Genomic DNA, 17,230 nt, shown 5'->3' on the forward strand with positions numbered 1-17,230 from the left:
AGCATCGGCATTAGCCTACTCTTAACGAAAGACGCCAAGGGGTCCGCAGCTTAACGTCCCATCGTCGGACGGCGTACTCACTCAAAGTGCCCTCCACAAAGCACCTCAAGTAGGAATCAAGATACCTCTGAAAAATATTACCACAGCCGGGATATGAACCTGGGCCCACTGGGTGGGAAGCCAGTACGGTAGCCACCCCACCATCTCGATCCCATTATATTTTTATTTGGTTTACACAATCTGTAAATATAATGTAAATGATTATTATTAAATATGGTTAGTAAAATGTAAATCATCCATACTTTCTTAATTAAGTTAAAAATTTTCATGACTGATGTATTACCAAATGGTGAACTACATGTTGAATGTGTTTCCAGTAAATCAAAATAAAAACTATTGAAGTAGCAAATCTTGTTTACTTTCCCTTTAAAATCCAGAGCCCAAAGAATACAGTGGTCCAATTTGATTGTTCTTGCCAATTAGTCTAATATCTGTAACCCTCAGTATCTGAGCCCCAGGGTACTTGAAACCATTACTTTTATACAGTTGTTCCTACCATTTAATTCGAATGTAATTTATCTTTTCAATCATAAAATTATTCCAATTTTTGAGGTTTGCTATCCAAGGTAGAGCATGCAAATAATGGTGAATAATATGCCCATCATAGACAGAAAATTGCCTTGTCTCCTTTATTTAGTCCTCACCTTTGTAAGTGGCTGCTGTGATTCTGTAACTGATAATATTTCTTGTATGAGCTAAGTAGGCTGCCACTTCAGCCATTGCCCAAAACCAGTTTCACATGAAGAGGAGGGCTATTGAAATACCAAGGTTGCAAGTGGCATGAGTGGTCATGTTTACTTTTCTGGCCTGTCAAATTTCATCTAGCTTCTTCATTTCAATGGCATGCTACGATCGCATTGTAAAAGAGAAAGGGTAGGTGGATAACGGCCTTCGACACAAGGTGACTGTTTGAGGACTAGGACATGAACAGAGATAACATGTGACTTAAATGTTATAGGAAATGCCACAGCATTTCATATTGGTCTGTGGACCAATATCGGTTATAATGATTTGAAAATGTAATTATGAATCTATTGGAAGTGTATTTTGACATCCTGAGGTTTTCATTGTCAATGTGTATTTTTAGGTCTGTGTCTAATGCAATCACACATTCGGAAATAGACATGTAAAGATGGGAAGACGGCAAAGAAAATGATGGTTAACTGTTGTTTTTCCACAATGCTGCTAGAGGAAGAATCCCGTTATCATTGGGAGCTAGTTAAAAAATTGGTACCCTAAAAATCCTTATGCCATTTTCGTTAATAAGAAAGACAATTCACATAAAAAGGAGTGTAGTATTTGAACCTAAGCTGAAAAGCATATGTGGCCAAGGGGAATAATTAGCCGTAGAAAGTGGTATTATTTCAGACAATGAACCATGGTGTTAAGGAAACCAATATAGAGTTATTATTGCTCCCTCCAAGTGCTGTGACAAAATTTTCTCATGCATTACAATTGTACACTTGTTTGAGTAAGTAAGTAAGTGCTTTGACCCTTCTGAACAAGAATGGCCAAAAATGCCTCAGAACTAGTGTAGATATTTCTGATATCACCTCTAGAGTGGAAACGTCATGGATTGTATGAAACCAGGGCACAACTTTGAGATCCTGATTGCTACCGGCAATCAATTTGGACAAAATAATTCCTTAAAAGTCATCCATGAATCTTATACACAGAGATGAGGACTATTACTTGCTAAAGACGTCCTTGATGGTCACTACTGTGGGCTAATTTTACACCAGATGGTCAGTGCAACCTTGCCCTACTAAAAGATTATTTACTTAACTGACTTTTGTAGTCTTAAAGCATCTGCTGTCATGTTTTTTCCAGAAACTTTTACTGACTACAATGGGGATGCATCTCGTGTACCATCAATTGCATTTTGAATGTTGTTCATGTAATTTATTTCTCTCTTACTGGCAATTAATTCGCAACCAGTTGCAAGTAAACTATACTAGAAAATAAATTACTCATGTTTTCAATGAGTTATTTTAATGATTCTGCAATAGATGGAGAGTTAAATCGTTTTCCCTTTTCTCGAAGATTCCATTGCCTTAGTTCTTATAAACGGGTTTCATCACACAGGTACATTCAAAATGATTTTGTAATTAAGTCAGAAGTGACAAAAATTCCCTGGCTGAATGCAAAAAAAGTTTAATTTTCTGCATATTAATTGATCCTAGCCATACTTCAACGCAAACTCAAGTCTGTCCCTTGCCACCCATATTTTCTCAGCCTACGAGAGAGCCTCAAACCAAGCGATAAAGAGCAACCCTGCCTACACCACCCGCCACGATCACCCATTGAATATATTTAATCGGGGAAGTTCGAGTCAAATAAAAAGGTAAGCTTACTTTAGATGAATTTGAAGGTGCATGCCTGTTTACAGAATAAAATTAAAACCAATGTTGGATATGTTTTCTGAATATATCTTTTTTTAAATGCGCTTCGGAAGGTACTTCAACTGATTACAACAGACAATTGTATACTTTTTAAATTACGTGACACTTCTTATTGACCAATAAGACGAGTGTATATTTGAATTTTGAAACCGTTAGCGATTTTGAACCTCCAGATGACACTGGTTAAAGGGTATCAAAGCAGTCTGTACCAAATTGAGTATCGGTGAAATAACGTGATAAAAGATAACTTCCACCCATAACAACTTGTTAAATCAAGTGATTAACTGTGAGATGCTCTTAGTTAATTTGACTGCTTCGTGAAGAACTGACTGCGGCCAGCTGGTTGTCTAAGAGTTTCTCCGCCATTGTTATCTAGATCCTGGACGGGAGATTTCACAACTTGTTTCGGCGACTTCAAAACCTTTGAAAATATAAATAATTAGTGGTCACCAATATAAGAATACCACAAAACATTCGGAGTAATTAAAATACCTACTAATGATCTCCTCTGGTTTCGTGGTATCGTTTTCTTCACAATAAATTCACGAGATTACTTCGACTGCTTTAATACTCTTTACACAGTGTCATCAGAAGGTTCAAAATGCAAGTTGTGCAGTAGGTGAAGTACATTGTTGATATCACAAATGTTGATGGTAAAGCGGAATTGGAAAAAGTAAAGAAAAGGCAAGTATGATCCATCTTTCAAAATTTGGACATTTGAGTACGTGCCAGTTGACATTCAAGCTTTTTCCTTAGCATCGACTATGCTATTTTTATAAAAAAAGACGATTACTTTGAAGTGGGAAGGTCATGCAATCCAAATATATAAACAAAAAACATGTCTGAATGTTGCAGCATAGATCAGCCCTCGACAAAAATGACCTTTAGCAGAATCGCTTCATTGAAAATTGCCATATATAGTAGGCAAATTAAATTCGTTATTGTAGGATAATATCTATGTAGGAGTTAAACAATCAATGGTGTTAAATATTCTAATTGTATGCAGGCATACTTTTCATATGCACATTGAGTTTTCAGATATAAAAACTGAAAAATAATAATGTAATCTTGTTTTCCCTTGGATAAAGGCATACCTGGAACAAATGCAGGATAATATTGAATTTTCCAAATCACCTACTAGAAAATGGATGTCATCAAACGGTTATCATATTTCTTGTGTTTATATATCAATGTTGGAAAATAGTTACAGCAGTAAGTGAACAACATAATAGGTAAGATTCCATTCCTCATATCATTTGCACACAAGGTGACATGGAAAACCAGTGGGTCTAGCATTTGACTATGAACTGGTGAGTTTCCAGCTTCAAATTCAGTTGATGCCACTAGACATTCCAATGATTATTTTCTGGGTGCCAAGAAAGCTGAAATGTTCGCGAGTATAGAAACTAGTTGAGTAAGTATTAATAAAAACTCTGCCACAGCAATTTCAATTCATTTGGGGTTGGCATTAGAGAATGATGCCCTGTGGGGCAAGGTAACCTAGGGTTCAATGCACCAGGTATATATTTTCAAATAGTTGTGTGCCTTAAACTTGTTTGTCTTATGGAAATGTATAAGGTTAGTGAATGAAATTGAGTGTGGTCCTTGTGGGTGAAGATGTGGGTGGGAATATCTCTTCCTGGGAAACTGCATAACCTTTGTTTTATTCTAATTAATTCTCATCCCATATCTATCATGCTGAAATTCCAATGTACTCGGCAAGGCTGGTAATCCCTTGGATGACTTTCAGACCAAAGCTCAATCAACTAGCAAAGCTAACTGATTTTATGAGTTCCCGGCAGACTTTCATTCTTACCTGCAGTTCTTCCTATCCCTCGTTAATCAATTTAAATAGGATGGACATGAAGAAATTTAAATAAATGATAATGTCAATTAGGACAGATGTTGTATTAAATGTTAAACATAGTCTGCTGGAGTAGGTGCATGGAAGAGATGGAGCAGTGCTTCAAAGAAACTTTATGTAGTAGCTTTTTGTAGTAGCAGTAGCAAGTTCACAAAGCACAATGTGCTAGTATAGTAGGCATAAAAAATAATCAGGAAATTGAAAACGGGTCAAAAAGTAAGTAGTAATGAAAGCCATGTACGTATTTTATGCCACACTATATGTAGGAAATAAATAAAAAATGTGGCGTTGGTCATTTATTTTAGGTGGTACATAATATTTTCATTAACATCATTTTGGTCAGTAAATTAATATCTGCTTAGAAAAAAGGAATTAGTTACACTGCTGTAATATTAATGGTAGTCATACTTTGGTATTTCGTCATGGCACACTAATCGTTAAAATGTACATTGCAGCTAGTGCATAATAATAATGTTTATTAGTTCCTATAGGGACAATGTCAAGGACATGAAAATTAGAGAATATAAAGTAAGAAATGGAAAGAGGAAATATAGATATTTCAGGTGGAAGGATAGCAGGAAAGATCATAGTTGAAACAAAAAATATGAGAGAGATAGAAGGAAAAAATAGAACTGTATGGTAAAATATAATTAGGCTAACAAGGAGACCAAGAACTTAGTCATAGAAAGAGAATATGACATAGATGAAGATAGTTTAGGTCAAAGCATACTCAGCGATGAGATAGAAAGGGCATTAAGTGAGATTAGGGCAGTGGCAGTAGACAATATTCCTGTGGAACCACTAAAATGTTTAGGAAAATGTGGGAGGAAGACTCCATATGGACTTAATCACAGTACTTATGAGGAAGGAATCTTGCCAGAAGACTTTGAGAGATCAGTGTTAGCTTCTATTTCAAAAATGGTGAAGACTACAGAACATTAAGTTTGATTTTGTACACATCTAAAATTGTTCTTAAGATCATCAAACAAAGGATGGAGGACAGGGCAAATGATAACTTGGGGGATGATCAGTTTGGGTTTAGGAAGGGGAGACATATGAGTGATGCATCGCAGTAATGAGATCACTAATCGAGAGGAATATGAAGTACAAGAAGGACGTATTTGCCTGTTTCATAGATTTCAAAAAAGCGTTTGATAGAGTGAATTGGGAAAAACTAACAAGATTAATGCAAAAAATAGGAATAGATTGGAGGGACAGGAGGCTAATCCATAACCTGCACGTGTCTCAGACTGCTCAGGTGCAAGTGGGGAACAGGAATTTCAGATTGGCAGTGTTAGGAATAGGTGTAAGGCAGGGTTGTCCATTTTCACCGTTGTTGTTCAATATATATGTCGAGGAAATGATTAAAGAGGTGGGGGAAGAACTGGAGGTAGGAATGAAAGTGGGCGGGGAAGTGGTAAAATCAGTTAGGTTTGCCGATTACCAAACTTTATTTTGTCAGTCAGCCAAGGGGTTGGGAGCATTGCTGAGTGAATTGAAATGTAGTGCGACAGATATGGGGTGAAAATCAATATTAATAAAATAAAGGTTATGTGATTTTCCAGAAAGAAAAAGGCTAAGTTAAACATTATAATAGGAGGGCAAAGACTAGAGCAGGTAGAACAGTTAACGTACCTCGGAAGTGTTTTGGACCAACATGGTCAAAGTAGTAGCAATAGGCAAAGAGGCTATCACAGGAGGAGGGAGTTGATCTCAGGGATGTTGGGTAAGGATATTAAGAAAAAACTCATAAAACTTTGATATGGAGTGTAGCTATGTACGACATTGAAACATGGTCACTGAAGCAGGCTGATGGACAAAGATCAGATGCTTTTAAAATGAAGGTCTGGAGAAGGATGTAGACTGTGAAATGGACTGAAAGGAAAACAAATGAGGCAGTGGGTGAGGACGGGATTTTTGGAAGATATAATAAGGAGGCAGGAAAAATGGATGAATGGCATATTGAGCGGTGGTGGGATTTTGAAGATTCTCTCGGAGGGGAGAATGTTAGGCAATCGAGTAAGGGGCAGGTCTAGTGATGTCTGATGCAAGGAAGGAAGCATATAGAGATGAAGAGGGGTATGTTTTCGAATAGGATATTAAGTTTTGTTGGTAGAGTCAAAATATTTATTTGTGGTTGTGTACACCCAAAATGTATCCCAACCTAATAATAATAGGTAATATGGCATGTTTTGTAAGAAGAATGGAACACTTCACAATGTCAGCGCATATTCCTTGCAGACACCACAGAGTGGGCATTACCAAGTCAGCATATATTTAAAAATATAAGTGATGTATATTGTGGAAACCCAAAACAGGAATCACGAGATGTAATAAGAGTATATTTGTAGAGTCATTTATGAATAAAATTATTTACCTAGAGAAAGGGGCATGATTTCATCAGGTGTCTAGCATTGATGATGACAATGGAATTGATATAGTTAAGATTTCAATAACAAAAAATTATCTATATCCTTATACTTTCTTGTTGGTGCTTTAAAGAATTTCATGCCAGCATTCCCAGGGCTCTTGGCAAACATGGGTGAGATAATAGTATGAAATATATACAAACAGGGAAGAGCCAGATGTTGAATCTTTTAAAGTAGGGTCTACGACTGCTTCCCCTTGGAAATTTTCCTAGGATTCTTACTGCCCATTTCCCCTTGGAAATTTTCCTAGGATTCTTACTGCCCATTTCTGATAGGCCCATGATTCAATTCCTAATTTGAAATACTTAGGGATATTTATAATGCATCCTTTGAGAGCACAGTACGACCTACTTATGGCTGCTGTATATGATCTGTATCATATCTTAAACCCGACTACACTACTGGTTTTTTTTGAGCAATGAATCATTTATTTAAAAGTTGGTGCATAATAAGCAGGGAAATATTTGAGAATTTTATAAATTCTGTTATTTAAGGTAAATCTTTGCCATTTTACATAAAGTAGGTACAACAGACCCCACCCAGCATATCCATTGGGCAATGGATTTTGTTTCATGATTTGTTTATATAAATCAGGAAAAACAATTGTGTCGCGCAGAGCTGAAATTTTATTATGTGTTGGTAACTCAACAACTAGAAAATCCAAGGTTTTTAATTTTTGCATTGCCCACCACAATACTGGATGCAGAAACTGAGGGAAAGATGAGTAAATGAGGGCTCCTCTATTTTTTGTATAGAAGTGAAAAACCGTCCTGAGCTATTAGTAGATGTGTTTACTCTGCAAGTCTGCAACTTGCAATCATATGTGCAGATCAAGAAAATGTCCTTCAAGCAATAGTTAGAGTGAATGTTGCCACATCACAAATCAGTCAGTGTCAAACAGGAAAGTTTTGTTTAGATCCAAAATAAATGAAAATTTAATAAATTTTGGAAGCATATTAATTTAGCTGCTGGGAATAAAGTAAGATAATTGTTTTTTTAATTGCGCATTCTGGGAGTTGATCAAATGGTTCTGTACTCAACCTCAAATGGAGTGACTGAAATGTCAAGTAAATAGCATGGCAAGATTTAGATTGGTAAGGTGAGCATCATCTGTATATGTTCCCAATATTGTCATTAGAAAAGTAAAACTATTACTTTTGTCATGTACTGAAGGAGGTAGAAAGTATTTGAAATTAAAGAACAAAATTATTTTTATAACTTACCTTTTGAAAATCATGTTTTAATCATGTGCCAAATCTAAGAAAGTTAAAATCTGTGTTATGCTTTTACTTACAAATTTTCAATTTTGGCATCTTGTAAGCTTTCATTAAATTGCTGGTGATGATTCATGGTTTAAAATTCCACTTCATAGTGTGGCAAGCATCAAGTTGTCATCACATTGTTCAGAGACTGCAGTGGATATGCTCTGTATTGGTCAAGTGCCAATAATTGAATTCCCTGTAGTGGACCAATAAAGGAGAATTATAATCTGCTCTGCCCACCATCCAAGTTTAGGTAAGCATGTACTTGATTCTAGACCGGGGTTGGCATTTTGGCCAACTGAGCATTACTTCCATTTTTACATCCTCTCCACACCCATGCTCATTTTATTAGTCACTGAAATGCCAAATAATGATCATGGCATATGTTAGATTGATGAGATGAGAATCATCTGGTTTTCTTCCCAACAGTTTCATTGTGGCAGAAAGGCAATAGTTTTATTAGGCCTGTCATACATTGAATGAGGTAGAGGTTATTTAAAATTGAAGAACCATTTAATGTAGTGTAGAGTGCCTGAATTTCATATTAAATAATGTTAAGAATTGTAGGGATGTTGAGTATGTCCATCCAAAACCTACCTTAGATGGTAGACCACTAATAATAATATTAACATAATTGCCATCTACAACACTTATTCAAAAGCAGAGAAGAGTGCAGGTGTCCAAATTGTGTTGGAAAATAATGGAGAGAACAGGTAATGTCAATGACTATGCATTTGTAGTGTAACACAACTAGGTAAGTGACAAATTCTAAAGACACTGCGGGAGACGCTGTAACATTTCAGAATTTTAGAGGACGCCTCAATAGCTTAACGGGTTAAAGCACTCGACAGGACATTGAGGGATCCTGGTTTGAATCCCGGTCCAGGCAAATGATTTTTACTCTCTGAAATTGCTGCATTGATAGGCAAGTGGCATTTATGAAGTTAAGATCATCTTGTTTTTCACCTGATACCATTGAAATCCACAGCCATAGCAAGGCAGTGGTAGACTGGCATCATAAATGACATCCTGTTATGATAGGGTAAATCCCTAATTTCAGGCTTTGAAACTGGAGATCACTGTATGGGTATCATCACCTCCTAACCCTATGTGCTAATATTTATTATCTGGAAATCATGCATGAACAACATGCAGGTATAGGGTTCTTCAGGAAAAGAAATAATGGGTGCAAAAAAAGGGCAAGTAATAGATAAGATACTCTCTACATGGTTACACTTTCTGGTTATCTACCTAGAATTCATAAACGGTATGATAATATTTCATCAGAATGACATTTTTTACTTGGCTCTTAAATATTTGTGTAGATTCTGGTGATATGCGCTGTAGAAGGAAGTTATACATTTTCGTTCCCTTTACTGAGTAGCTGTTACAAGAGATCATTGTCCTTCAGTGAGGGACATGAATGTAGTTGCTATTTCTCATACCATATGAGTGGATATCCTCTTAGTATGAAGGAAATAAAGATTATTCTTCAGTGGACAAATTATTACATATTTATGCTGAAGGTTTTGCTGATATGCTCATTTCTTCCTGTAGAGGTCTGCAAGGGGTATGATATGATATCCTCTCAAAACAATTTTTTGTATTAAAAATACTTTCTGAGACTGGCCCACTGAGGACCTCCTGAAAACAATGCCATGGAAAACTATAATGAATAGAAGTTGGAATAGTGAACTAATTTTAAAACTTCCAAAGAACATGAATTATAAAGAAATGTCACTTGTAACACAACTGTGATTTCAACTCTCTATGATATGTTCAATCATTAAGTGTTCAAGCAGTTCAGGGGAACGCCCTCTTAAACCTAACTTTCAATTCTTCCGTCGGAGCAGAGTATGACCACTTACGTCAAACGCTTTGGTGAGATCTATAATCAATGCAAGAACTTTCTGGTTGCCAGTTTAAGATTCTATATTAAAATTCATGAAATTATGGCATTACAATTTCTATATAACTGCCTTTATGACATCCCCATTGGGTGTTAGTGCACCAAATTTATTTAATTAGGCAGAAAGTCTGTAGAATAAATAATTCATAAAGTTTGGAGAGTTGAAATATAAGTGAAATTGGTTGATAGTTTTCTACACCATTTTCATCAGCGTAATTTTTGTCAATGGGAACAACAACTTCACTTGCTTTCACCAAGCGGGAAAAGTTCTACTGATTAGGATTTTCTGTCAGAAGAACAATGCGGTCGAATGATGTAACTACTGAAATCTAGCAATAGCCTCCCTGGATTACCATAGATTTCTGGAGCAGAATTCTTGCTTAACTTTTTCAGGCATGACTATGTGTTTTAATCCCTGCAATTGTTGGGATTTTGCATTCAAACGGGAAAAAGTGTCATCTGTGGAATCTGTAAAAAAAGCTAATTGCCAGTTTTCCTTTGAGAGCAAGAATTTCAGTGATTTAACATTCTATTGTGAGATCAATTTCTTAATATTAGTGTCAGATCTTCATTTAGAATAAAATTTGTTTTATGATATGGTGATCGGATAGTCCTACATCAAGTACATATAATGCAGTTTTCAAATCATTGTAATTAGTGATTATCAAGAATAGTACTTGATGAGCTTGCGACTCTAGTTGAAAACCTGAGTAAACATTCAAGCCAATGTAAATATGCATGCATATTCTCGAGGTAATCAATTGTTAATAGCTTTCATTGAAGAAATCTATTATAATTGAGTGGTGGTAGCGAATCTGCAGTTTATGTATCACTCTTAGCTCTCATATTTCAATTTTTTAGTTTAAATTCAACGACATAAATATAATTAGCAAATTGAACTTCATTGAATTTTCTGCAACATTACCATATCATAAATATTAATTTTTTTTCAATGAATAAATGAGCAAAACGTTGAAGAAATGAGGCCATTCATCAATGACAAGAGTGAAAAAGTAAAATAAGATTATCTTGATGGAAACCTGTAGCTGTTTGAAATGTTTATAAATTGATTTAAAGTTAGTGTAGTTAACCATTGTTGCTGAGGTTGTTGATGTTATTTTTGGAAAGACACCTTTAATTAAACTTTTGGTGAATTATTAAGAGTTGAAATCACAGTAAGCCCTTCAGCCCTCAAAAAAAAAATAATTCCGGGTTGAAGGCATAATCTCTATTTGTCACCAACCATCAGTTCAGTCTTCCCCACACATCTAGTAAACCGCTCATCTAAGAAAAAATTTGTAATAAAAACAAAGCATATGCAGAGATGTAAAATATATTTCATTAAACATTTCTTCCATAATTAGTGACATTTTTTAGTAATCAGGTACATTTGGAATGAAACTTTATTAAAATACAAAAAATTTATCATTTTCTTGCAGGTCTTCAATCTGCATTAACACCTTATCATTATTTCTTAGTTTCTTAAGAGATTATTCTGAAACTCAATTACATATAGCCCTACTTAAATAGTTACACACTCACTCCCTCAATTTACTCACACAAGCAGAACTCACTCCATTATAAATACAACATCCATTCCATTTATTAATGATTCAAATATTCAATTTCCTTAATATTCAGTCTGAAGTTGAAGGAACTGAGTTGCAGTCATCACGGTATAGGTTTAGGAAAATCATGACATTGAATGTGCCCTTTTGCTTTTCATTCATCACGTAGTAAAACCTTTCAGCTTAGTTGTAGCCCTATATCAGTGCTTTTGACAGCACCTTGTATCAACTGCCTTAGTTCAGTCTCAAAATTTAAGTCATACCACCTTCTGGCATTGGTAAATATTAAAGCTAATAAATTATCTACAGCCGTTGGGTATCAGTTTTCATAAAATTAAGTGTATAATCGAATTATCAAAATATGATAAAACTATTCATGTTCTGGGGAGTTTTTGTTGGGATTATATGTATTTTTTTGATAAGCACTTAATAATTTTGCTCATTCAGGACAGAACTAACAGCCAATTACATCATATATATGGACTGACACCTTTCAAAATATTCTTTCATTTTTATGAAAGAGTTAGAAATGAAAATCACTATCCAGTGGAGTTTGAATGATTTTTGGTTACTAATATTTAAAAAAATATGAATACAATTTTTGCACCATTGATATCACTCAGAATGTTTTATTTGAACAGGTCAAAATATTTTCCAAAAATTGGGTACTAATTTAAACCTCTCGTGCCAACTTCATTCTATTTAGCATTAAAATCTTTCAAAAACTAGAAAAAATATTTGACAGGACCTAAAAGACATTTGAGAACTTGCGGTGGCCAAACCACAAGCATGTGTCGAAGTATTTTATATACATCAGCAAAATTCACCTCCAATACATGACTACTCTGCAGTCAAGTAGCAAATATGGACCAAACACCCCATTGTTCATGAATTTTAGCCAAAGCTTCAAAGCATCCAATCAAAACAGCATGAACATCACCTTAGCTTGCTATTCTTTTGAGATATGAACGAAGATTGAGAGAGTAAAGCATGAGTTTCTGCATTTGGATCATGTCCAATTGTCATAATAACTATTACCATCATCATTAGTAGTGCACTGATCATGAAAATTAAACCTGGAGGCATTGCTCCAGCTATCAGTCCCAACAAACACCCAGAACCCTCAATCACAAGAACTATTAACCCAGAGTAGACAGCTATATTCATTAAAAATTCCCCTTTCAGCAAATTTGCTGATGGTCTTATAGCTTTTGGCAATATGCTGGAAATTCCCTTGAATATTGAAATTTTCAGCAAAGCTGAGGTAATAAGGGATAATGTTGACAATATATCTTGTTTCTTCATTATGCTTGGTGTTTGTTGAGGAACAGTGGATGTTGACACAGATGTTCCATTTCTGATGGTCTGTACTCTTGTTGGAGTAGCAGGGATTGATTCTTTTGGTTCACTTGGTACAACATTTGATGATGATAGAGTCCAGAATCTTCTTGTGAGTACACATTCTGTCTTGATGACCCTTGGTGATAGTTGCTGAAGGATTCCAACTGATTCCTTGTGACCAGGAACTACATTATAGAAAAAATGAAACCATTAATATTGAGCAAAACATAAAAAAACATAGCAGGTAATGCCTCAGTGCATATACCATCTAAAATAGATTCCCATCAATGCATAAGTGCCTCTTCATTATTTATACATTCCTCATCCATATGCATTAGCATTTACACTTATGCTTGGCATGTCTCACATTTTTTTTTTTTTTTTAAGTTTTATTGTTTAAACTTCCCATTGGTACACCATGATTCATGGGGAACATAAAATCCTTATAATAATAAACGGAGAAATACTGTGTACAGAGGTTTAAAAAGAAATAATGTACAGGCAGCTAGACATTTTTGCACTTGAAGAGCTGGATGAAGGCTCTACACCAAAGGAATTGTTGAATTTCAACTTAATTGTGAGGTTTCAACTGCTAAGCATATTAATATTCCACAGTATTCAGTGCATTTTTTGGGGTATTTTACTGGTTAAGATAGATTTTGGATGGAGACAGCATATACAATTTCTCCTAACCAGAAACACAACCTGAAATCGGGCACCACAGTAAGTCGCTCTTTAATTCTACATATTTCTTTCCTCCCTTCATTCCATCCAACATGCCTATCCTATTCCTTTCGCTTCCTCATTTGGCCAACATTATCCCCTCTCTCAAAGTCTTCAATGCCAAATCAAATACTCTGAATCAATATTTCCTAACTCCTTGTGATTTTTCTCAATAATATTCTCTCCTCACTCACCTTACCCAGCACTTCCTCATTTGTTTTCCTTTCAGTCACTTCAACTCTTCCATCCTCCTCCACACTCACATTTCAAAAGCCTTCTACTCCTATTATCCTGCTTCCATGACAGTATTTCTGTGCCACACAAAACTGTTGCCTAACCCAATTCTTCTCCTCATGCCCCTACTACTTTGACCATTTTGGTCCAAAACACTTCTGAGGTATGGAAACTGTTTCACCTGCTCTAGTTTTTGCCCTCCTATTTTAACGTTTAACTTAGCCTTTCTTTTTATCAAAAGCCACTTAACTTTTGTTTTTTTTTTAATTTATTCTCATCACATACCTATCGCAGTGACCTTCCAATTCATTCGGCAGAGTTTGCAACCCCTTGGCTCAGTGACAAAGTTGAGCTGAGTCTTCTGCAAACTAACTAATTTTATGAATTCTACGCTGATTTTCATTCCTATCTCCAGCTTTTCCCATACTTCTTTTGCCATTGCCCCCATGTAAGAGTTGGACAGCACAGGTGATAATGGAAAACCCTGCCTTACTCCCCTTTCTAACAGGGCTAGTCCAGACTCTCCGTTCCCCCCTCCCACTTGAGTAGTCTCAGGCATGTACAGGCTGTGGATTAGCCTGGATGGATCCCTCCAATCTGTACCTATTTCCGGCAATATAGTCATTAGTTTTTGCAAATGTACTCTATCCAATGCCTTTCCGAAATGTACTACATAGGCAAATATGTCCTGATGTTCCTCTCGATTAGTGATCACATTACTACAAAGGCATCACCACTTGCCTCTCCCCTTCCTGAACCCAAACTAATCATCCCAAGAGTATTAATTTGCCCTGTTCTCCATTCTCTTATTGACGATTCTGAAAATCATATTAGCTGTGAGCAAAATTAAACGTATAATTCTGTCTCTCTCCTATCTCATTTTCAGTTTCATTCCTATCTCCAGCTTTTCCCATACTTCTTTTGCCATTGCCCCCATGTAAGAGTTGGACAGCACAGGTGATAATGGAAAACCCTGCCTTACTCCCCTTTCTAACAGGGCTAGTCCAGACTCTCCGTTCCCCCCTCCCACTTGAGTAGTCTCAGGCATGTACAGGCTGTGGATTAGCCTGGATGGATCCCTCCAATCTGTACCTATTTCCGGCAATATAGTCATTAGTTTTTGCAAATGTACTCTATCCAATGCCTTTCCGAAATGTACTACATAGGCAAATATGTCCTGATGTTCCTCTCGATTAGTGATCACATTACTACAAAGGCATCACCACTTGCCTCTCCCCTTCCTGAACCCAAACTAATCATCCCAAGAGTATTAATTTGCCCTGTTCTCCATTCTCTTATTGACGATTCTGAAAATCATATTAGCTGTGAGCAAAATTAAACGTATAATTCTGTCTCTCTCCTCTCCCTTTTCCGGGATATGAACTAAAACTGATTTGAAAGTCTTCCGGCCAAATTCCTTCCTTATAAATGCTGTGAAATAGTCCATAAAAACTCTTCCTCCCACCTTATCCTAAACTTTTATGTAGTTCTATTAAAATGTTTTCTACCCCATAGTATTATTTGATTTCAATTTTCTTAGTACCCATTCTATCTCTCCATTGAGTAAGCCTGGACCCAAGGTCTCCTCTTTGCATCATTTTCTCTTTCTATGACTAACCTTGCTGGTTTATTGCCATATGAAAGTAAAAATTCTTTCTGATCAGAAAACATGTTATTCATTAAAATTCCCAGTTACCTGTTAGAAATTCTCTACTGATGCCTCTGTCAATAACCCATGCCACTTTCAAAATGTGTGATGAAAAAATATTTGAATAACATTCGAATCTTTGGATTCAGAAATCCCAGCTTCCCTAATCGTAACCCTACCTTTTGCTCTCTTCTTGACGATGAAGTGATTCTGAATGAAGGAAAAAAATACAACAAAAGTAAAAAATTGCACAAATTCAACAGAAAATAATGTTAAATTACAGCATTTGCTCCTATTTTACTCCTATCAAGGTGATCTTTCATTTATCAATCTCCTATCTATGCATTTCTTTCTCTTCCACTGCCACCATAGCCACATTTTTAATCTTCTACATGTTAGAGGGGATGATAGCCTATGTAAGAAAGACATTCCTAAGACCTAAATACCTAGTAGGAAACTAAATTTTTGAACAAGAGGACATCTAGTTTCATACCCAAGACTATGTTTTGGAAAAGCATGCTGAATTTCATAGGGATGAGAATATTCAAATTATAATTGAAGATCTTATCAAATTCCCTACATTTACCTATTTATCATCACTAGTGAGAAAAATACATAGAAATGGCACATGGTTGATGAGATCAACTTGAGAAGTAAAATAACTATTAAAACTATTCAGAAACCTACCTTTAGGTAAGAAAGGAAGGAGGCCTGGCAGGTTGCTCAATGGCCATTTTGGCCATATTGTTGTCGTTAAGGAAACCGCTGGAGAAGATATCTCTTCCACCACCTCTGTGGTTGTCTCGCTCATTTCTGGTGCACACTGGAAGAAAATTGAAAGCATTTATAAAATACCTGTGGTATTTATGTACATCACAGGATGAAATAAAAAAACAGAAATTAGAATTCCATGATTTGACAGTTTTTTTAAACAAAGGAGGTTTCAATTTTTAAAGTATTTCTTTCTTTCATTTCCTACCCATTAAACCTTTAAATAATACACCAAAACATATCAAAATTGATGTATATCACACTAAAAAGCAGCATTTTAGTTATGTGAATATTTGAATTTATTAACAGATAGTTTCAGTCAACATTCAATTATTTCTAAATTGTGTGCTCCAGTGCTTTTTATCCACTATAACTTCATATAAATGGAGTCAGTAATTTAAGCAATAAATTATGAAAAGAACTGCATCAAATTGCACCCTTTAACTCATAAGTACTCCGTGAGCCCCATGAAAATCATAATTTTCCAAACTTAGAGGCGTGAATGACTGAAAAATATGAACAATGTTAATTACATCCACTCATGTACATTCAAATGAAATGAGTGAATAAGTTAAGGGAAATTGAATATGCAGTTGAAATTATTGATAAAGCTTCCCAGCTTCATCCAATTTGTGTACTTATCTGGGTATCAAAACATTCTAGGAAATTAAAGCCACAGAGGGAAAAGATGTCTCACTTTTCCTGATCCTACAAAGGTCACAGTCCAATAGCTTTTTAACAAGTGGTCTCTACTTTAGCCAATTACCCCTCTATTACCTGATGCATATGGAGGTTGTGATTAGATCCTCTCCCTGAGAGTATTGTATCATACCCCTTCGGATACTCAATAGTATCTGCTGGTATTGCATGGTATCAAGCAGTTAATTGCCTGTAGGCAGACCTTCCCTGAGTATGACAATTTTTTATTGGGTGTTTACTTAAAATAAAAATTATGAACCATTACTGTTAAACAGGTATTATTAGAATGATTCTCAATATAATATGCTACTTAAGTTTTC

The 17,230-nt window shown here is 35.7% G+C and overlaps 1 protein-coding gene across 1 annotated transcript in view; it reads right to left on the reverse strand.

The window, feature by feature from the left end:
* Positions 1-11,243: 11,243 nt before the first annotated feature.
* Positions 11,244-17,230, reverse strand: part of LOC139686366 (uncharacterized) — a 60,927-nt gene continuing 54,940 nt past the window's right edge. Inside the window, exons 2-3 of the mRNA XM_071583555.1 lie at positions 16,128-16,263; positions 11,244-13,020 (exon numbers count right to left, since the gene is read on the reverse strand). Of these exons, the coding sequence (XP_071439656.1) occupies positions 12,431-13,020; positions 16,128-16,251 (714 nt within the window). The 5' untranslated portion in view covers positions 16,252-16,263 and the 3' untranslated portion in view covers positions 11,244-12,430. The remainder of the gene's footprint in view (positions 13,021-16,127; positions 16,264-17,230) is intronic.

The sequence above is a fragment of the Hetaerina americana genome, unplaced genomic scaffold, assembly GCF_022747635.1.
Source record: "Hetaerina americana unplaced genomic scaffold, ioHetAmer1.1.p SCAF_14, whole genome shotgun sequence".
Classification (NCBI taxonomy): Eukaryota; Metazoa; Arthropoda; class Insecta; order Odonata; family Calopterygidae; genus Hetaerina; species Hetaerina americana.